Source organism: Salvelinus namaycush, chromosome 5, assembly GCF_016432855.1.
Source record: "Salvelinus namaycush isolate Seneca chromosome 5, SaNama_1.0, whole genome shotgun sequence".
Taxonomy (NCBI): domain Eukaryota; kingdom Metazoa; phylum Chordata; class Actinopteri; order Salmoniformes; family Salmonidae; genus Salvelinus; species Salvelinus namaycush.
In genome coordinates, this window is record NC_052311.1 from 28,864,907 (window position 1) to 28,888,636 (window position 23,730).

Consider the following 23,730-nt stretch of genomic DNA (forward strand, 5'->3'; position numbering starts at 1 on the left):
TCTTCTCAGACCATTTTTAAAATTATATTTCAACATTGTAGGTATATGATCACACTGGTAATATATAATTTGTTGTTTTATTTATGGAGGCACAGCTAAGTGAGCATTATATATATACATTTTTTTTTTTACTGGACTGATGGCCTGTTTCTGATGGTTAGTCTGAGGGGAGGAAGGGAGCAGCGGACCCTCTCTCCGCTGAGAAAAAGGGACACAGTCTTAATCCATCTGGTGGGAAATTTAAGTCGCACTGCATTATTTCAGCCTCAAGCACCAATTCATGTTGACCAGAGAAAGTGAAATATTCCTTTATATTAAAAAAGACAAGTAGAAAATAACGCAAGCTTATCGAAACACGCATTCTTATGTCTTATAAAACGGTTGAACAAAGTGTTGACAGCAGTGGAGGCTGGTGGGAAGAGTTATAGGAGTATGAGCTCATTGTAATGGCTGGAATGGCACAGAGTCAAACATTTGTTTTCCATGTGTTTGATACCATTCCATTTATTCCATTACAATGAGCCCATACTCATTCAAACAGCAGCTCTTTGCTGTATTCGTTGAGTCCCTCTAGTCATGGTTTGAAAAGTTTTTAAATCTCACATTATCAACTTTGCTGTGGGTTCGAGGCTTCTTTTTACAGTCTATGGCGCGAGGAAACTGCAGACACGGTGATCTGAGCTATACGATTGGCCAGCGGTAGGCCTATAGCTGCACTTGATTTGCTCTCTGGGCCTGCCGAGTAAGTGGAGTTCTACCTTCAGACACATGAAATGGTTAAAAATGTGAACACTTTACCTTCCCGGCGCTCGGGCTGCTAAATCAAGTGCACCTACTGTCAAAAGTGCTAGAGGGAGGGGGAAAAAAAGGAATCCAAGGCCTTATCGTTGTTTTTCTACAGTGTTTGGTGATCGACTAGAATGGCTTGGAGATCAACCAGTCAATCGTGATCGATCGGTTGGTGACCACTACATTCAAAGAACCAAACAAGAAATATTGTGCAAAATGCATGACTGTTAAATAATCTATAATATAATGATGATAGTTGGAGTCTAAGGTCTGATGTCTATAACTATATTAGGGTAATTCTTTCATGTTTATAGCTTGAAAGTTGGCAGAACATTTCATCTTTAATCTTAGTGTCTCCTCTAGGCTTCTCATTCTCCATCCCCTCTCCCGCCGCCTCGTCTTCTGTTCCTCTTTACCGCACCTCCGTTGTCTTGGCATCTCCTTCCCCGGTCTCAGGTTTGCTTGGCTCCGCCTCTTCCAGTTTTCTGAGTCCTGATAGGCGGCTTGGCTCAGGTGAAAAGTCCACATGGGCCCTCTGATGCATGAGGCCTTTCCGTCTATAACTCCGCCTCCGTTGCCCTGGAGACCTCCGGTGACTGTTGGCAATCTACGCCAGCGAATGATAAAGGTTAAGAAAAACTGTTGCCCTTTCTTCTCTACCCTTCCCCGTCTTTTACCTTTCTTACCTGTTCATTCCTTAGGTCCTCGTCTTCCAGTTCGTTGATGGACTGCATGAGAGAGAAGAGGTTCATCCTGCCACTGCGACTGGGGCTGTGAGAAGCCACCTAGAGAGGATGGGAGGGAGGGTATTAGAGATGGATAAACAGGTTGGTTTTGACATTGATTCAGTGTAATACAAATGTTAAAGAAGCTATTGTCATGTCACTACACTTGTGAGAGAGGTCGCCCACCTGTACAGTGATGAAGGGATTGGGTACAGACGGTTCCGTGGATGGAGCAGCCGGTTCTGTGGGTGGAGCTTCTGGGTCAGTCTCAGACATGTGGGCAGGCTCTTCAAATACCTGGTCAAGAGAGGGACAGGAGATTTCTGATTGCTTCAAATAATTAAAATATAATAAAATTGCCACAAAATAAAATTCATCTGGATCTTGACAATATCATCCTAACCATAAATATTTCCTAACCATCTTTATTTCAACTTCATCTGGACTCTCCAACTCTTCTTCTTCTTCTTCCTCCTCCTCCTCGCTCTCTTCGCTCTCCTCCTCCTCATTGCTGTGTGAAGCAGCAGACTGCGCTCTCTCAATCTTTCGCTGCTCCTTCTCTGCCCGTGATTTCCACCTCCAGAGAGCGCTGTGGCGCTGCTGACTGGAATGGAGGGTACAGTAAACATACAGGCGATGTTAGGTTAAACACACACACACACCCACGTTAATTAACCTGGCGTTGAGGATGCCGCTGTAGGTGTGGAGCTGCTTCATGAAGCCGTCGTTGGGATGGACGATGGGCCTGCGTTCCGTGACGTAGGACAGAGCCACCTCCAGGGGCCAGCGCTGCTGCTTCATGGCGTAGGCCACCACCGTGGAACCAGAGCGAGACACACCCATCTTACAGTGCACTAGCACCGCCTGGCCACTCTGCCTATGGGGGGGTGAGGAGGATGTGTTATCGTGTGACTAAAATTAACAGTGCCGTAGCCTAGTGGTTAGAGCGTTGGACTAGTAACCGAAAGGTTGCAAGTTCAAATCCCCGAGCTGACAAGGTACAAATCCGTCGTTCTGCCCCTGAACAGGCAGTTAACCCACTGTTCCTAGGCCGTCATTGAAAATAAGAATTTGTTCTTAACTGACTTGCCTAGTTAAATAAAGGTTAAATAATAATTCAGGGAGGCACAATGTTCTAGAATAGACTGATCGACTTAAAATCCATATCATTACAGTGCAATGCAGGGAGAAGGTCTAGGAGTGAGAGGAGGGTGTGACTACCTGGCTGTGTTGATGAAGGAGTATGTGTCTTTCCAGTGTGACAGCAGGTCTGTAGCCTCCACGTCGTACACTCTGATATTCATGTAGCTGAAGGATTCTGGGAAGAAGTTGTCAATCTCCCGCGTCACGTTCAGGATGTAGCCCACACTGCAATGTCATTGGCAGACAGTTACCCAGCAACAACACATTGGTTTGCTTACGCACCTTATACAAGTCAATAGCAAGCGTACACACACACACGCAGTAAATTGAAGGTTTACTTGTTTTTCTGTAGCTCCTCAAAGTTGGCAGCATTCCACTCAGAGCCCTAAAAGACAGAGACACACAGAGCCTAATTCACCAGCCTGGAGAGGAGAGGGTCAGAGCTTTCTATTTACCAGCTGTAAACACTAGGCTCGAGTCATGTGACCGACTCTTGGCTACAGCACACTTCCTGTGTTGATCATCCCTGAGGAGATTTCGCAACTTAAATCCCCTAGAGTCCATTGATGCACCGGTGCGTCAATCTAAGTAACATAATTTAAAAAAATCCCCAACAAAATCTGTCAGTTTAAACTAGAGATCGGTCACCCTTCCGCATCTGTGGTGGAAAGTGGCAGAGCTACAACGCTGTTTATCAGACCAGGAGAAATCCTGAAAAATCGGTTCTCTCACAAAAACGTCTGCAGCATTTCTAAAGGTTTGGCCTAGAATATGACCACTCTACGACCCCCACAAGTGTCACGAGACGAGTCTAAAGAAACCCATCGAAATGAATGGAGGTACAGTACTTTTTACCGCTCCTCATGATCAAGGTTAGGGATTTGGGATCGGGTAAGCTGATCAGATCTGTGGTTAGGGGCTACTGCTGTGTGGCATAGGTCAAAGGTGACCGTATTAAAAGGGTCAGATGGGACTCACCAGGAACAAGTAGTCAAATATTTTGGAGGGCTTGTCCATCTGCGCCATGGTGACCATCATCTCGTTGTCGATGTATTCCTTGTAGTTCTTCATGTCCATGCCTATCCTGGTCTCCAGGGCACTGCGGACCTGGAGAAAGGAGGAGGATGGCCAACCGAACAACAGCACGACGCCATGTTTGCTCCCAATGAGCATTCAATCCATCCATGAGGTTAAACTAAACCATTGAGCTCTGGTTCTGACTTGACCGGTTTAAATGGCTTGTGTTAGAGATAAGGTGTCATAGATACGGACACAGACTCTACAAGTCATTTAGGTCAGACTGTAGACCGTAGACTCCCTGTACACTATCAGATAAAATGATCAATTCTATCAAGCGATCTACTTCGGTTGCATTTCATTGGCAACTATTCCGTTCGCCTGTGACCATGACAAGTATCGGGCTTACTTCATGAAATGTATTATGGATAATATATTCCATCTCCATCGGTCTCTCTCCGTGGTACCTGTTTGGAGGTGATATTCTCTAGGTCTTCTGTTCTCATGATGTCTCTGAGCTCCTCTTTGATCTGCCGCTCCACAGACACCCTCTCTGTCGAGCTGCATACAGACAAGACAGAGAGAGACAGAGTATGACTACCTGCATCCCCTTCCACATCTAGCTGACACACACACACACACACCTCTGCCCGGCGCTGTCCCTCCTGACTGACTCCAGGCCCGTCATGGCTCCCCACTCGTTGAGACAGAGACGGTCAGACTCCACATGACCGTAGTAGTATTGGGCCCAGTCCAGCCCACAGCCTGGGATCACTGCCCCCTTCACCGCCCGCTCGCAGCAGCCATGCAGCGCCTGCAGCACTGACCTGGGGACAGCGGAGACACACACATCAGGGTCTACACAGTGGAAGGAGGCAAAAGACGCAAATTCAGACAAGGCCATTATGGACGAAAGCGTAGAGGTTTTAGGTCATTCTATTACAGTACTGCAAGGGAGTATCGTATGTGTGTGTTTACTGTATGTCAGACAATATTCAACCGACCACAGTCTGTAAGGAAACAGAATTGAATAAAACCTACCACATAGTCTGTATGGAAACAGGCTTGAAGATTCTCGTCTTTTCTGCCGATGTGACACTGAAACCACTGAGAAGGTGAAAAAAAAGGGAGGGAGATTGAGAGAGAGAAAGAGTGCAAGACAGATGGTGTGTGTGTGTGAGAGAGAGAGGATCATTGCAGTGTGAAGGTATGATCCTGCTAATGGCAGACACCCAGTCAGTGGGTGTGAGAGAGTCATGGTGTGACAGAGACATCACAGAGACAGCATGTGAGCCCTATTACCTCTACACAGAACAAGACAGGGCTACAACATCAACTTAATGCGGTTTCTTTTTCCTGGGTAAAGATTGGAGTAATCTGATCCTAGATCTGTGGTAAACAGAATCTTCTCCCTTGAGCCGACACTGCTGCACACCCAGGTCAACGAAGCAACACATTCCCACCACACACCAGAACAGCCAAAAGCTCTACATAAACTTTATAGTCAACGCTTAAAACTATTGGAATAATGGCGCCGGAGGGCCGCCGTTTTACGGGCCCCAGACCAACTGTGCTATTTTGTGTTTCTTTGCGCTGATCCTAAAAATCTTTCTACATAATGTTTCGGACATCTTTTCATATGACCAAAAAGAGCTTCTGGACATGAATACAACGATTACTAACCTCAACTTGGATGAGGAGCTCTATTTCAAAGAATCGGAGGCGAAGGACATAATGCTCATCCCAGACTAGGCCCAGGTCACTGGGAGGAGGCGGAGCTACAGAGGTCGCTGTGCAGGATATCTAACGAAACTGCGACGGCGAGTGGATAAGTCACCATTAGCCTCTGTTCTATTGGCGAACACCAACGTGATCTCTAGAACTGTAATAGCCTATGTTTCACTGAGTCGCCACTGAACAAGGACATGGAAAATATAAATCTAGTTGGTTTTCTATACATCAGTAGGACAGAACAGCTGCGTCCGGTAATCTGAGGGGAGTGGGAGTTTGTCTCTTGGTCAACAGCAGTTGGTGGGTAGGTGATTTCTAATATTAAGGAAGGTTCTGCTTGCTGGAGTTAGATTACCTCATGATACGCTGTAGACCACACTATTTACCAGAAGAGTTGTCATCTATATTTTTCATAGCTGTCCATTTACCACCACAAACTGATGCTGGCACTAAGACCTCACTCAACAAGCTATATTTGGCCATATGCAAAGAAGAAAATGCTCACCCAGATGCAGCGCTCCTAGTGGCCAGGGATTTTACTGCAAATCCATTTTACCTACACTACCGTTCACAAGTTCAGGGTCACTTAGAAATGTCCTTGTTTTTGAAAGAAAAGCAATTTTTTTGTCCATTAAAATAACATCAAATTGATCAGAAATACAGCGTAGACATTGTTAATGTTGTAAATGACTATTGTAGCTGGAAACTGCAGATTTTTTATGGAATATCTACATAGGCGTAAAGAGGCCCATTATCAGCAACCATCACTCCTGTGTTCCGACTCCGGGATGCTGGCCTTCTAGGCAGAGTTGCAAAGAAAAAGCCATATCTCAGACTGGCCAATAAAAAGAAAAGATTAAGATGGGCAAAAGAACACAGACACTGGACAGAGGAACTCTGCCTAGAAGGCCAGCATCCCGGAGTCACCTCTTCACTGTTGACGTTGAGACTGGTGTTTTGCGGGTACTATTTAATGAAGCTGCCAGTTGAGGACTTGTGAGGTGTCTGTTTCTCAAACTAGACACTAATGTACTTGTCCTCTTGCTCAGTTGTGCACCGGGGCCTCCCACTCCTCTTTTTATTCTGGTTAGAGACAGTTTGTGCTGTTCTGTGAAGGGAGTAGTGCACAGTGTTGTACCAGATCCTCAGTTTCTCTGCAATCTCTCGCATGGAATAGCCTTCATTTCTCAGAACAAGAATAGACTGACGAGTACAAACTTGATTTGTACCAAATGCAATGCTCATAGCTTTAGAAATGTTTAGGACCAGTTTATTACTGGCCACCCATTCCAAAACAGACTGCAAATCTTTGTTAAAGGTTTCAGTGACTTCATTAGCTGTGGTTGCTGATGAATATATGGTTGAATCATCAGCATACATGGACACACATGCTTTGTTTAATGCCAGTGGCAGGTCATTGGTAAAAATAGAAAAGAGTAGAGAGCCTAGAGAGTTGCCCTGCAGTACACCATACTTTACATGTTTGACATTAGAGAAGCGTCCATTAAAGAAAACCCTTTGAGTTATATTAGATAGATCGCTCTGAATCCACATTATGGCAGAGGTTGAAAAGCCATAACACAAGTTTTTTCACCAACAGGTTATGGTCAATAATGTCAAAGGCTGCACTGAAATCTAACAGTACAGCTCCCACAATCTTATTATTATAAATTTCTTTCAACCAACCATCAGTCATTTGTGAGTGCCCTTCTCTATAAGCATGCTGAAAGTCTTTTTTAATTCCTTTACAGAGAAATAGCATTGTATTTGGTCAAACACAATTTTTTCCCAACAGTTCGCTAAGAGCTGGCAGCAAGCTTATAGGTCTGCTGTTAGAACCAGTAAAGGCTGCTTTACCACTCTTGGGTAGCGGAATTACTTCGGCTTCCCTCCAGGCCTGAGAACAAAGACTCCTCTAGGCTCAGATTAAAGACATGACAGATAGGAGTGACTATAGAGTCAGCTACCATCCTCAGTAGCTTTCCATCTAAGTTGTCAATGCCAGGAGGTTTGTCACACTAACTTTACAAAATTAAAATTTGCAATGCTTTTCTTTCATCATTTTTTTTTTTTTAATGCATGAATAGGATCACTCACTGTTCATTGTTGGCATTTCCTGCCTAAGTTTGCCCACTGACAATGAAGTAGTCATTAAAATAATTGGCAACATCAAATGGTTTTGTGATGAATAAGCCATCTGATTCGATGAAAGATGGAGATGAATGTCTTTCTACCCATAACTTCATTTAAAGTACTCCAATTTTTTTCCATCATTCTTTATATCATTGATTTTAGCTTCATAATACAGTTTATTCTTTTTGTTGGGTTTAGTCACACAATTTCTTAATTTTCAGTAAATCAGTCAGTCAGATGTGCAGTCAGACTTATTAGCTACTCCTTTTGTCCCATCTCTTCAACCATACAGTTTTTCAATTCCTCAATCCATGGAGCCTTAACAGTTCTAACAGTCAGTTTCTTAACAGGTGCATGTTTTTTTAATAATTGGAAGAAGCAATTGTGTAAATTCATCAAGTGCAGGACCTGGATGCTCCTTATTAATCACATCATACCAACAAACATCCACATAAGAGTCACAGCAAAATCTTTTGTATGATCTCCTATACACTATTTTTGGCCCAGCTGTTGGAACTTTGGCTTTCCTGGATATAGCCACTACACTGATCACTGCGTCCAATGGGTACTACAGCTTTAGAACAAAGTTCTACAGTATTAGTAGAAATGCGGTCGATACATGTGGATGATCTTGTTCCTGTAGTGTTTGTAAACATCCTGGTAGGTTGATTAATAATCTGAACCAGATTACAGGCACTGGTTACAGTAAGAAGCTTCCTCTTGAGTGGACAGCTTGATGAAAACCAGTCAATATTTCAGGTCCCCAAGAAAGTAGACCTCTCTGTTTACATCACATACACTATCAAGCATTTCACACTTAGATACTGACTGTTCGCACTTGGTGGCCTATAGCAACACCCCAAAAGAAAAGGCTTTAGATGTGCCAAGTGAACCTGCAACCACAACACTTCAACAACACTTGACATAAGAGCTTCTCTAAGCATTACAGGGATATGGCTCTGAATATATACAGCAACACCTTCCTCATAACCATTTCGGTCTCTTCTATAGATGTTATAGCCTTGTATTGCTACTGCCGTATCATCAAATTAATTATCTAAGGGAGTCTCAGAAATGGCTAATATATTAATGTTATCTGATGTTAGCAAGTTATTGATTTCATGAACTTTGTTTCTAGGGCAACATATTTTCAGCCCTTTGCTGGGTAGCTTATCAGAGATAGACATAATACTGAAAAGGGCAAACAAAACAAGAAAACTACAAATTCAGTAGTCCATTAATCAATTGGTGTGTGTGTGTGTGTGCGCTGTGGGGTTGAAGCTACGAACTCATAGGCTTGGCTTTCATCCCTTCCAGGCTTCTGGAAGGGAGGGTGGACAATGAGCCTGTCATACAGGATGTAAGCAAATGTCCCCAAGTACGCTGGCAGCTTTCATGGCTGGGATAAATTCTTTCCTCTTCTGGTGAGCATCTTCAGGATAGTCCTCGTTGAGGAAAATATACGTTCCTCTCAAGTTCTTGGCTCTTTCCAGAACAGCTACCTTGTCCTTGAACCTCACAAACTTGGTGGGTTTTACAGTCCTGTGGGGGTGCTCCACCTCAATCTTCCTGTGGTCCATCTTCCATTTTTCAGAGATAATTTCCCTCACTTTGTCCTCAGACTCCATCCAGGTCTCATGTGGAGATTCTGCAATTCCATCCTCAACCATGTTCCACCTCGATTGTCCCTCGAGATTTCTGATTTATCAGTCATTGTTATCATGGATTCACACACAGAGCGGATGTCCTCTCTCAATGACTTACAGATTGCTGTGCTCTTGCCATTCTCCTGTTTGAACTCACCGAGCTGACCCTGGGAGAACTGCAAACTGTTCTTCAGGTCCTGGACCTCTCTGGTCAAGTTATCCATTATTTTATTAGTTGAATCCACCAGTATTTGGACAAAAACACTTGAAGCTAATTTCTTGATGTTGTAACAACTGCTTGTATAACTGTTTTTATTCATTTAAAAGATCCTTCACGTGTGATAGACATCACTGTCCTCAACGGTACTCCCGCCGGCTTTGGCCTTTGTCATGGTAGCTAGCAACGTAGGTTACGCTGTTACTCCTCGCAGTTCCAAACAGGGAACTCGGTGTCCACGTCACTAAGGACCTATCATGGTCCAAACACACCAATACAGTCATGAAGAGAACACCTCATCCCCCTCAGGAGGCTGAAAAGATTTGGCATGGGCCCTCAGATCCTCAAAAGTTCTACAGCTGCGCCATTGAGAGCATCTTGACTGGCTGCATCACCGCTTGGTATTGCAACTGCTTGCGTACTGGGCCGAGCGCCCTGCCATCCAAGACCTCTATACCAGGCGGTGTGAAAGGAAGGCTCTAAAAAGTGTCAAAGACTCCCACCACCCAAGTCACAGTCCGTTCACTCTGCTAACGCACGGCAAGCGGTACCGGAGCGCCAAGTCTGGGACCTAAAGGTTCCTGAACATCTGCCCCAAAGTCGTAAGACTGCGAACAGTTAATTAAATGGCTACCCGGACTTTCTATTTCTCACCTCCTACCTACATGTACTTCAATCAATCACCTAACCAAACATACAGGTACATATTACCTTAATCAATCACCCTAACTACCTCGGTACCGGTGCTCCTTGTATATAGCATTGTTATTGTTATTTTTTATCTATTTGTTAATTTTCTTACTTTTTAACTGCATTTTTGGGAAATGGCTCATAAGTAGACATTTCACTGTAAAGTCTGCACTTGTTGCATTTAGCACATGTGACAAATAAAATGTTATTGGATTTGATTAGGAAGTACTTATGCAGTGAATGCAGATGTTTTAAGTGTTGCCCTAAGGGGTGACATAGTGACAGAAACAGAATGATCCAAGTACATAAACAGAAAGAGATTACTCATTGGTATTACTATGGTCTGGCCAGCTACCAAGATGCCAAGCCAACCGTGCTGTGACACAGGCTCAGCTAGCTACTTCCTAGTTTCCTCATTTGTCTCTTGCACTCTTTCAGTTCAACCCTCCATCTTTCTCTTTCACTCACAACACGTTTTTAAACTCTTACCCATCTCCGTCCAGATACACTTGTGTGTCGCTCCATACCGGCACAACCAGACCGATAGTACACTGACATCTGAAAGATACAGAGACAGACCATTTTAATACATTTGTCTTAAATTTGGCAACATTTAATAGATGTAGTTTCTATCAACATAAGTCATTCTCTAGACTGGTCTAAGGTAGGGCGGGGCGAAATGGCCAAAATATATCACAGTATTTTAAAATTGGACTGTATGACAGTATTTTATGTTTTTGAATAATAAAAGTTGTAAATTTGCTTTGAGTAGTGTGTAATCCTAGGGTTGCAACACGTATATTCTAAGTTATTTCAATGGGTCTTTCTCTATACCGATTGTTTAATAGTGTTCAATTCAACAAAAATTATTTTCAACAATTTCTGCATCCATTTGAGATCATTTCCACACTGCCACGTAGGGCTGCAAGATATGGGCAAACAATCTAGACATTATTTTTAACCAAATACTGCACTTACGATTTAGAGCAAAAACACTTGGGTTAACTTTTGGAATTATGGAAAAAGAATGATTATTCTAATTCTATAGTTAGAATAGTATAGTGGGCACTTTGAATACAGTGTTGGTTGATATGACAACGAATGAAAATGCCAGGGAGGAGTTATTGTGACAGGGTAGGAACCAAAGTGTTGATAAGTGTTCACTATCGGACCCTATAATCTTTGGCTACATTGAATGTTTTCTCTTAACTACTTCATATAGCTAACATTTTCATGCTTTGCATATTCCTCTTAGATTTAGACGATACGGTTGTACTAACAACATACTGATTTAGGTCTACACCATCACTGGTATTATCAGGCTGTATAGCTAATTACATTAGCTCTGACTTAGTACATTTATTAGTTAGCTAGCCAGCTAACTAACTAGCGATTAGCAGCAAACAAGATTTAGGCCCATCTTGCTAAGACAAACAAGCTGTTTGTAGATGTAAGAAACGCAAACTAAGTGTAATTATAGAACGCTATGAAGAAAAGTGAAAACAGCATCGTTGTCATCACCATTGCTGCATTGACCATGCAGACTGAACGCAAGTGTCTCGTGGTCGAGGAACAACAAATGCACTCCTTGAGTGACAGGAGGCTGGGCTAGGTCTGTGTGGAAAGCGGCATGGAGAGAGAGAGAGCGGAGCAAGTTGACTCAAGTAGTGAACTATAAAAATGGACGTTACACACTGCGCATCACATTTTACAAACCAAACATTCAAATATCGTTATACAAGGTAAAGTAAAAACACAAACTGGTCCGTGCATCAGTACCGGTATATCGTAAAATACGGAATACCGCCCAGCAAAAGGTCTAAGGTAAAAACAGCAACCGCTGTACACCTCTACTGAAACAATGATAACAGCACACACACCTGTCTGTGTCGGGGAAGTCCATCCCCAGTAGAATGCTCTCCTGTTTGTTACTGAAGGTGGAGACTATGATCAGATACCGTACCCTGACTGGACTCACTGACTCCAACCTCACCGCCTGCATGGAGATGGGGAGGTGAGAGAGAGGGGAGGAGAGAAAGGAGGGATAAGGGATGACATGTACAGGTAGGGTTGAGAGAGGGGTAAAGGGCATTTATACACTGAACAAAAATAAACAACTATTTCAAAGATTTTACTGAGTTACAGTTCATATAAGGACATCAGTAAATTGAAATAAATTCATTAGGCCCTAATCTATGGATTTCACATGACTGGGGACCACAGGTACCTTAAAAAAAAGTAGGGGGCCTGGATCAGAAAACCAGTCAGTATCTGGTGTGACCACCATTTGCCTCATGCAGCGCAACACCTCTCCTTCACATAGACTTGATCAGGCTGTTGATTGTTGCCTGTGGATTGTTATCCCACTCCTCTTCAATGGCTGTGTGAACTTGCTGGATATTTGCGGGAACTGTAATATGCTGTCATACACGTTGATCCAGAGCATCCCAAACATGCTCAGTGTGAGACACGTCTGGGGCACACAATGGGACACTCTGTTCACAACATTGACATCAGCAAACGGCTCACCCACATGTCTGCCATCTGCCCGGTACAGTTGAAACTGGGATTCATCCGTTAAGAGCACACTTCTCCAGTGTGTTAGTGGTCATCGAAGGTGAGCATTTGCCCACTGAAGTCAGTTACAACGCGATGCTGGAGGCAGCTTACGGTAGAGAAATGAACATTCAATTCTCTGGCAACAGCTCTGGTGGACATTGCTGCAGTCAACATGCCAATTGCACACACCCTCAAAACTTGAAGCATCGATGGCATTGTGTTGTGTGACAAAACTGCACATTTAATGGCCTTTTCTTGTCCCCAGCACAAGGTGCACCTGTGTAATGCTCATGCTGTTTAATCCGCTTCTTGATATGCCACACCTGTCAGGTGGATGGATTATCTCAGCAAAGTAGAAATGCCCACTAACAGGGATGTAAACAAGTTTGTGCACAAAGTGAGAGAAATAAGGTTTTTGTGTGTATGGAACATTTCTGGAATCTTTTATTTCAGCTCATGAAAGAAAGATATATAAAACGCAACATGCGTTGGTCCTTTTTGTTCACTATATATGTGTGTAGGTGGATGTTACTAGCCTGAGTGCCAGTCTGGTCTGCTATCATGCCAACACCTTGTCATGCCAAACAGGTTTGGTTTGACAATGAGTAATGGAGTTGGCAAGAGCACAAACAGATCTGGGACCACCAGGCTAGGATGTTACATGTTGGAGGTGTATAAGGGTGAGTTACCATACTTTCTATAATGTAAAAGGCACTTTGAGACTAAGTGAAACGCATTACATGAATGTGACCCATTAGCAGAAGCTTTTAACATTACATTGCGGAGTGTTCCAGGCATCACGCCTGTTCTAGTCATGCTATTGTAACAAAGGTGGTTTGGTGAACCACACAACAGTAACCTTGCCTGAGACCTGAAGACTTGCTGATGCCCAGGCATTATCTAAGCACTAACACAGCTTTGTGGTGTGCAGACTACAGATGACCCAAGTTTAAACCCAGTTCTTCACACACTGCCTGTCCTTTCCATTGTATGCTTATTCTATACATTCTACCTCTGGGCTTGTGACTGCTGACAGGTCTCACCAGTTTGATAGTGTCCTCTGGTCTTAGTAGTGACACCATGGCGTGCAGCTGTCTGTGCTGTGTGTCTGAAGCTCCGCCCCCCAGCTTCAGAGGTGAAGGGGAGTGATTGGGCGACGTCTCTTCATGTGGCCCCTCCCCCTCTCCCTCTTCCAGGAGAAGGACGGCCCCTTTGACCAGAGCAAAGCTCTCTCTGTTTTGGAGGATGGAAGACTGAATTATTACTTTGAAAGATGTTTGCAATCAAACTTCCATATGACAACATCCAAACTACAGTGCATTCGGAAAGTATTCAGACCCCTTGACTTTTTCCACTTTGTTACGTTACAGCCTTATTCTAAAATGGATCAAATTGTTATTTTTCCTCAGCAATCTACACACAATACCCCTTAATGACAAAGAAAAAACAGGTTTTTAGAATTCTCTTCTTTTTTTTTAAACAAATGTATATTAAAAAAAAACAGAATTATCAAATGTACATATGTTTTCAGACACTTTACTCTGGCTGGGCCACTCAAGGACATTGAGACTTGTCCCGAAGCCAGTTTTGCGTTGTCTTGGCTGTGTGCTTAGGGTCATTGTCCTGTTGGAAGGTGAACCTTCGTCCCAGTCGGAGGTCCGGAGCGCTCTGGAGCAGGTTTTCATCAAGGATCTGTCTGTACTTTGCGCCAATAATCTTTCCCTCGATCCTGACTAGTTTCCCAGTCCCTAAAAACATCACCACAGCATGATGCTGCCACCTCCATGCTTCACCATAAGGATGGTGCCTGGTTTCCTCCAGACGTGATGCTTGGCATTCAGCCCGAAGAGTTCAATCTTGGTTTTATCAGACCAGAGAATCTTGTTTCTCATGGTCTGAGAGTCCTTTAGGTGCCCTTTGGCAAACTCCAAGCAGGCTGTCAATGCCTTTTAGTGAGGAGTGGCTTCCGTCTGGCCACTCTAACAAAGGCCTGATTGGTGGAGCGCTGCAGAGATGGTTGTCCTTCTGGAAGGTTCTCCCATCTCCACAGAGGAACTCTGGGAGCTCTGTCAGAGTGACAATCGGGTTCTTGGTCACCTCCCTGGCCAAGGTCCTTCTCCCCCAATTGCTCAGTTTGGCTGGGCGGCCAGCTCTAGGAAGAGTCTTGCTGGTTCCAAACTTCTTCCATTTAAGAATGATGGAGGCCAAGGTATTCTTGGGGACCTCTAATGCTGCAGAAATGTTTTGGTACCATTCCCCAGATCTGTTCCTCGACACAATCCTGTCTCGGAGCTCTACGGACAATTCCGTTTCTGCTCTGACATGCACTGTCAACTGTTTATAGAAACATTTCAAGGATGATCAATGGAAACAGGATGCACCTGAGCTCAATTTCAAGTCTCATAGCAAAGGGTCTGAAAACTTATGTAAATAATGTATCTGCTTTTTATTTTTTAGTAAATGTGCAAAAATGTCTAAAAACCTGTTTTCGCTTTGTCATTATGGGGTATTGTGTATAGATCGATGAGGATGTAATTTTTTTTTAATACATTTAAAGAATAAGGCTGTAATGTAACAAAATGTGGAAAAGGGGAAGGTCTGAATACACTGTACATACAAATTAAATTCACAACCCAAAAACCCCCACTAATCTACCTTTTCTGAAGTCTCCCTCTTCTTGGGATGCTTTCATCCTTAAAAAAATGATATGACAGATGATTAATTTACTAACAAACTCCTTAGCCCAGTGGCGTAACTACATCGTCACATGCCCGTGCTAGATTTATCAGTGGACCCCCAACGTAAATCAGAAGAGCAACAAAGTCAACAGACCAGATGAACTGGAAAGACACTCTCACTTACAGGTGGCCAAAAATAACTAACTGAAAGACATGCACCCCAATAAGCCACGCCTCCAAATCCTTGCTATAATACCATTGGACAGTATTTGCTTACGTCCCAGCAATCTTTGCACCCCCCCCCCCAAAAAATACATTGTAACTATTCAGTGAGGTATGTGAACCAAATAGATTTGTCATCAAATATTTGGGGATAAAAAATATATATAATTACAAAGAACCATGACTGGGATGTTTTGTATGCAAATCACTTGGTGGTGTCTAATAGCATGAGTTCTTTCGCATTTTTTTCATGTTAAACAACACGATTGACTAATGATGTCCGGTGTACAAATTATAGGGCCCAACATGAAATGACTAGGGGGTCCATGCGAAACTTGATATTGAGAGCTTGACATCCGCCACTGCCTTAGCACAATTTTTTTTGTGCCATCATGCCAACTCCCTGTAAATCATTGTCATGCCAAACTTCACTTGACAATGACAGCAATGTAGAATGCAAGAGCACAAACAGATCTGGGCCCAGGCTATAAACAATTTACTTTTTCAATCTACAATCTATTAAATATACCATCTTGTGTCACATATTGAAGTCCGCTGACTACAGAGTGACAACCCTCTTCAGATTTAATAAGGGATTTATTTCATATCTAAAACCAGTTATGTGGCATCGAGAAGTGGGTATTTCAGTGTTCATGTACTGAAAGAATGAGCAGGATCAAGAGTAAAATGTGCATTTACAACGATAGGGAGACAATAGGGAGAGAAAGAATAAGAAACAGAAGAACAGAAAAGACAAACGGAGGGAAAAGTGAGAACAGAATGTATGAGGGAGGGGTAGCTGCAGTATCAAGGGTTCAGCAGTGTGAGAGTGAAACTGTGAGAGTGAAACGTAACATCAGGGTGATTCCTCACAAAACCAGGGAAATACCATTTCACGAAATGTCTTCCATAGAATGTTTCTTTGGAGGAAGGATTATTGACATATGTATGTATATCTAAAAGCATCATTGAGAAATAATTAATCAAAGTTGGCATATTTATGACATCTTGGCCTTACCCACGCCTCCTTTAAGACTCCATAATGTTTCATCTGAATCTGCCACAAAACTAAAATTGGTGTCATATGAAGCTTTATCGCTTGCTCTGTAAAATCTGTAGTATTTTGCTTTCCATAACAATTTTCGTACATTAATTTATTAACATTGAAAAATATAAACATGAATATTCAAAATATGTAATTTTTGATTTTTCAATATATTTTTGAACATAATATACACTACGGGCATATCAAGGTTCCAGAGTGAGATCTCTGCTACTTTTAAAGTTATGGCCCATTTTTAACAGAGAAATTGGCATAGTAGGCAATGTAACCAATCACAGCCCTCCTTTTACTTGTATCATTGCACATCCTGCAGATCACCAACAGAGGGCGACCATTTTGAATCCAATTTTATATTCAGGCTGTTGGTAACGCTTACAAATTGGATCATAACTCAAAAAGTAACAGAGATCTCACTCTGGAACACTGATACGCTGTAGAGTATCTTATGTTCAACAATATATAGAAACATTTGCTTCATGAAAATGTGTATATTTTCTATATTAATGATTACTCAAATTTTTAATCCAAGCAAATTTGAGAACAAGGCTACCTAAATTCTACCAGCATATTGATTGCGCTATGCGCATGGGCAATACCCTCGACCACTGCTACTCTAACTTCTGCGATGCATACAAAGCCCTTCCCCGCCCGCCCTCATGCAAATCCGACTACGACGTCATCTTGCTCCTACCATCTTATAGGCAGAAACTCAAAACAGGATGTACCAGTGACGAGAACCATTCAACGCTGGTCCGACCAATCAGAAGCCACGCTTCAAGATTGTTTTGATCACGAGGACTGGAATATGTTCCGGTCAGTCTCAGTGAACAACATCGACCTATACGCTGACTCGGTGAGTGCGTTTATAAAGAAGTGTATTGGAGATGTTGTATCCACTGTGACTATTAAAACCTACCCTAACCAGAAACCACGAATGGATGCCGGCATTCGCACAAAACTGAAAGCGCGATCCACCACATTTAACCATGGAAAGAGGTCTGGGAATATGACAATATAAGTTTAGTTATTCCCTTCGCAAGGCAATCAAACAAGCGAAATGCCAGTACAGGTACAAGGTGGAGTCGCAATTCAACGGCTCAGACACGAGACGTATGTATGTGGCAGGGTCTACAGGAAATCACAGACTACAAAAAGAAATCCAGTCTGGATTTCGCAATTCAACGGCTCAGATATGAGACGTATGTATGTGGCAGGGTCTACAGGAAATCACAGACTACAAAAAGAAATCCAGTCTGGTCACGGACGTCAAGCTTCCAGATAAACTAAACACCTTCTTTGCCTGCTTTGAGGATAACATAGTGCCACCGTCGTGGCCCGCTAACAAGGATTTAAACATGTTAACCCTCGCAAGGCTGCTGGCCCAGACGGCATCCCTAGCCGTGTCCTCAGAGCATGCGCAGACCAGCTGGCTGGTGTGTTTACGGACATATTCAATTGCCCCCTATCCCAGTCGGTTGTCCCGACATGCTTCAAGATGGCTACCATTGTTTCTGTACCCAAGAAGGCAAAGATAACTGAACTAAATGACTACCGCCCCGTAGGACTCACTTCTGTCATCATGAAGTTCTTTGAGGGGCTAGCAAAGGATCATATCACCTCCACCTTACCGGCCACCCTAGACCCACTTCAGTTTGCATACCGCCCCAACAGGTACACATACGACACAATCGCCATATCCCATGTGGACAAAAGGAATACCTATGTAAGAATGCTGTTCTTTGACTACAGCTCAGCATTCAACACCATAGTACCCTCCAAGCTCATCATCAAGCTGCAGGCCTTGGGTCTCAACCCCAACCTGTGCAATTGGGTCCTGGACTTTGATGGGCCGCCCCCAGGAGGTGAAGGGAGGAAACAACATCTCCACTTCGCTGACCCTCAACACTGGGGCCCCACAAGGGTGCGTGCTCAGCCCCCTCCTGTACTCCCTGTTCACCCACGACTGTGTGGCCATGCATGCCTCCAACTCAATCATCAAGTTTGCAGACGACACAACAGTAGTGGGCTTGATTACCAACAACGATGAGACAGCCTACAGGGAGGTGGTGAGGGCACTCGGAGTGTGGTGTCAGGAAAACAACCTCTCACTCAACGTCAACAAAACAAAAGAGGTGATTGTGGACTTCAGGAAACAACAGAGGGAGCACCCCCTTATCTACATCGAAGGGACAGCAGTGAAGAAGGTGGAAAGTTAAGTTCCTCGGCATACACATCAGACAAAATTAAATGGTCCACCCACACAGACAGTGTGGTGAAGAAGGTGCAACAGCGCCTCTTCAACCTCAGGAGGCTGAAGAAATTTGGCTTGTCACCAAAAACCCTGACAAACTTTTACAGATGCACAATCGAGAGCATCCTGTCAGGCTGTATCACAGGCTGGTACGGCAACTTCACCACAAGGCTCTCCAGAGGGTGGTACGGTCTGCACAAAGCATTACCAGGGGCAAACTACCTGCCCTCCATCACACCTACAGCATCCGATGTCATAGGAAGGCCAAAAAGTTAATCAAGGACATCAACCACCTGAGCCACTACCTGTTCACACCGCTATCATCCAGAAGGCAAGGTCAGTACAGGTGCAGCAAAGCTGGAACCGAGAGACAGAAGCTGTTTTTCAATCTCAAGGCCATCAGACTGCTAAACAGAAATCACTAACTCAGAGAGGCTGCTGCCTACATTGAGACCCAACCACTGGCCACTTTAATAAATGGATGATCACTAGTCACTTTATACAATGCCACTAAATAATGTTTACATATCTTACATTACTCATATCACATGTATATACTGTATTTTATACCATCTATTGCACCTTGCCTATACTGCTCGGACATCGCTCATCCATATACTTACATACTTACACATTCACCCCTTTAGACTTGTGTGTATTAGGTAGTTGTTGGGGGATTGTTAGATTACCTGTTAGATATTACTGCACTGTCAGAACTAGAAGCACAAGCATTTCGCTACACTCGCATTGACATCTGCCAACCATGTGTATGTGACAAATACATTTTTATTTGATTTGAATTAATTTTATAAAATTGTTACATAACTCGAAATACTCCTCATATTACAGAGCAAGCGGTAAAGCTTCATACGACACCAATTTTTCCTTTGTGGCAGATTCAGATGAAACATTATGGAGTCTTAAAGGAGGCGTGGGTAAGGCCAAAATGGAAAATATTCCAACTTCCATTAATTATTTCTCAACTATGCTTTTAGATATAAATGTCAAATGTGTCAAGTATCCAAAAGGAACATTCTATGGATTACATTGCTTATGCCGCTTTTTACATGGAAATGCCCACACCGGAAGTTGAAGAGTAGTTGAAATTTGGTCAGTCCAAATCTGAATCAATCATAGATGTCTGTTTCACAAGTTATGACAGTAGAGTAGAGTTCAGTACATTACTAGAGCACAGTATAATTTACTGTACTGAACTATACTTTACTGTGCTGTACTGTGATGTGATGTCCAAACTACAACTGGTAGGTGGTCACATAAAACTGAGGGAGATTTTAGTGTCATTGTGTTACCAAACTTTACATCGGTTCTTCGAGTAAATATGTTTTTTAGTTTTTAAATGAACTGGAAAATGTTCAAACTAGTCCTTCTGCATAGTTGTATGGTTTGTTTAACTTTGGAATCAATGATTTTTGTTTGTCGTACTTTTAAAGTGAAAAGTCGTTGTCATCATCATTCGGTTACAGTGGAACTGCCCAAAAGTCAAACATGTCAACAATCCTTCCTCCAAAAGGACCATTCTATGGATAAAATTTCATGAAAATCCCCCCAAAAATCATGGTATTTTTTTGCCATCACACAATACCTGTTATTCAACTGACATGTCCAGACAGACACACACAAAACATTGTAGAGGGTAGGCTGGAGAGGAGCGTTGAGGGTTTGAAAGGAAGAGATGAGTTAACAGTAGTAGAGATGACAGAGTAGCAGTATGCAGGGGGACGGAGGAAGACAACGTTATGTCTGCCTGTCCGGGGAAGCTGGGAACAGAAAAGTGAGAATGCCAAAACATCAGGCGACACACTCGTAACATACCAGCGAGGCCTTGGAAGTAACAGTTTAAATTAGCCTGTTAAAGTTGCTCTAACTGTTTAAAGAGAAGTGAAAGAGAAACACAGAGAGGGAGTGAGAGGAGACACGATAAGGACTGGGGTGAGTGAGTGAGGTTATCATTTGAAACACTGTCAGTGTGGTGGTGAGGGTTAGGCAGATACTCTGTGATATATCACACAGCTTATGGCATGTTTGCCCTCTACTTAGTTATGTCATCTCTGCTTGTCAATACAAATCACTGCCTTGGCTACCAGACAGCATCAAATACCCTTTACATGATCAACAATCTACAATGCTGTGATGATGACATCGCAAATGAATACACCAAGCAGGTTATTGGACAGCCTCAGGCAAAGACTGTTGTTCATTAACCAAAGCAAATGGATTCTGGATAATAGGCAATAGCAGGCTTGGCCAGTGTATCGAATCGCACACTGTAAAACAGAGCATTATATGACGTGACGTGAAGTGAAGGCGCTGCCATGGAAAATAAAAGGCTTGTAAAGCTGCATTGCGATATGTGTGGGGCTCGCGGGAAACTCACCGGAGCGGTGGAGATGGACGGCGAACGATGCAGGGTCAGAAGAGCCATGGCAAGGCACCGCTCAGTCGGTCGGTTTTTCACGCGCACGGATCAAAACAAGAGGCGAGTGAGAAACAGCGGTTTCCCTCAAATGTGTGGGCGTGGAGGGTATAGGATGTATTCACACAAATCTGGAACGAAGTTGGAGCTGATGATTAAATACCAGTTTATAAAGATACATTATCTGCAGACACAATGGATAGTGGAGGAGACACACATTGACATTTGACACGTAACGTTATAGGCATTGATGGAAGATATGCCATTGTAGTTACATGCAAAGCATTCCTTCACAACGACCACGTATGGTGAAGAAATGAATGCGCGCTGCACTGCGGCCGAACGTACATCTACAAAATAAATAGAATGTTGCTACAATGAAACAATGTGGCTAACTAACTAGACGTTTCTGAAAAATAGCAACATTTGAGAATCTAGAGCATGAAGTTAATTCATATGCTAGATGTCATATGGAAAACATGTAAAGCATCAACTCAGTTTGAGTGGACAATCTGCTCTGTTGATCGTTTGCAAATCAAGTTAGCGCGTACAGTGGATAGGCAACTGATTCATGCTAGCTAACTAAAAACAAGTGTGAAAGGGATAACGTTAAAGATAGAGCAAAAGTTCCTCTTTTACCTGCCTCCGACAAAATGCCTCCTTCTGATGCTTCTCCCTCACATGCAGTGAGCTTGGATATTTGTATTTTTTAATCCTTCGCGTTGGCAAAAGTTATGCGGCACTCTGATATCCAAATTAATGGAGAGTTTACTATTTCATAGAACAAGGAAGACATCGGCAAAGAAAAGCAATCTACAAGGAGGGGCATGTAGGATTGCTTTTCTTAAAGGGGAAATGGCAAGATTACTATTATGATGAATATGCTATTGATTTAGGTTGTTTTGCTTTTGTGAGTTATCTGCACGAATCCGGTTATTTTAGTTATGTATAGTGTAGGCTACTTTCCACAAACCATATACTTGTTATATAACTACGTAACTGCTGTAGGCCTATAACAAACTGTATTGACGTATTTCCAACTCATTAACTGTTACATGTGCTACTGCACAAACAAACAAGAACAATGATGATGAATTTTATTTATTTCATATTGATCATCTTATTATGAGTATCTATTTATTCATTCATTGGACGTTGGATGCCCAGAAATCAGTAAAGGCAGTGAAAGGATGAATAGGTGAAAATCTGGTGATGTGCCCTTGAACAAGGTACTTAACCCCAATTGCTCCAGGGTCGCAATTGATAATGGCAGACCCGGGCCATGATCCCACTCTTCGAGGGTGTCTCAAGTGGAGTTGGGATATGCACAAAAACATATTTCTAATTCACACACAGTGGTGGAAAAAGTACCCAATTCTCATACTTAAGTAAAAGTAAATGTAATTTATAAAATGTACTTAAGTATCAAAAGTAAAAGTATAAATCATTTCAAATTCCTTATATTAAGCAAACCAGACGGCACGATTTTCTTGTTTTTTTAATTTATGGATAGCCAGGGGCACACTCCAACACTCAGACATAATTTACAAACGAAGCATTTGTGTTTAGTGAGTCCACCAGATCAGAGACATGAGAGATGACCAGGGATGTTCTCTTGATAAGTGTGTGAATTGGACCATTTTCCTGTCCTGCTAAGAATTAAAAATGTAACAAGTACTTTTTAGTGTCAGGGAAAATGTATGGAGTAAAAAGTACATTATTTTCTTTAGGAATATAGTGAAGTAAAAGTAAAAGTTGTCAAAAAAAAAAAAAGAGTAAAATACAGATACCAAAAAAGACGACTTAAGTAGTACTTTAAAGTATTTTTACTTCAGTACTTTACATCACTTTTCACATATGCGTGTAATACACACTTGTACATGTGAAATAGGACAAATTTAAGTACCCACCCAATTATTATAATTTTTTTAGATCAACAACAAGGAATTGGACAAGGAATTGTCCTGGTATTATGGAAAGCAGGAAAACAAACAAAAACAAATCAACAGACAGAAATAGCTTTAACCGAAATGAGAGATCACATATGGGATGTACAGCCAAAGCAAGATTTTGTTGTCAAATATGACTCTCTAAATGCCTTCAGAATTCTGGCCAATGTTGACTCCAATGCTTCCCACAGTTGTGCCAAGTTGGCTGGATTTCCTTTGGGTGGTGGACCATTCTTGATACACATGGGAAACTGTAGAGCGTGAAAAACCCAGCAGCTCCTGACACAAACTGGTGCGCCTGGCACCTACTACCATACCCAGTTTTATCTCAATCTCTTCAATCAAAGACTCAATCATGGACACTCTTACTGACAGCTGTGGCTGCTTTGTGTGATGTATTATTGTCTCTACCTTCTTGCCCTTTGTGCTTTTGTCTGTGCCCAATAATGTTTGTACCATGTTTTGTGCTACTACCATGTTGTG

General features: G+C 42.6%; 1 protein-coding gene across 1 annotated transcript; it reads right to left on the minus strand.

The window, feature by feature from the left end:
* Positions 1-500: 500 nt before the first annotated feature.
* On the minus strand, positions 501-22,081 carry si:ch211-203d1.3 (protein phosphatase Slingshot homolog 3). Its single transcript, XM_038993012.1, has 17 exons — positions 21,938-22,081; positions 21,260-21,429; positions 15,306-15,343; positions 13,694-13,883; positions 11,972-12,087; positions 10,581-10,649; positions 4,716-4,781; positions 4,319-4,501; positions 4,142-4,235; positions 3,636-3,764; positions 2,996-3,042; positions 2,736-2,882; positions 2,191-2,391; positions 1,935-2,118; positions 1,701-1,811; positions 1,476-1,574; positions 501-1,396 (listed from the first exon to the last, which is right to left on the minus strand). Exons 2-17 carry the CDS (start codon positions 21,305-21,307, stop codon positions 1,202-1,204), a joined length of 1,917 nt encoding a protein of 638 aa, XP_038848940.1. The 5' UTR covers positions 21,308-21,429; positions 21,938-22,081; the 3' UTR covers positions 501-1,201.
* Between the last annotated feature and the right edge of the window lie 1,649 nt (positions 22,082-23,730).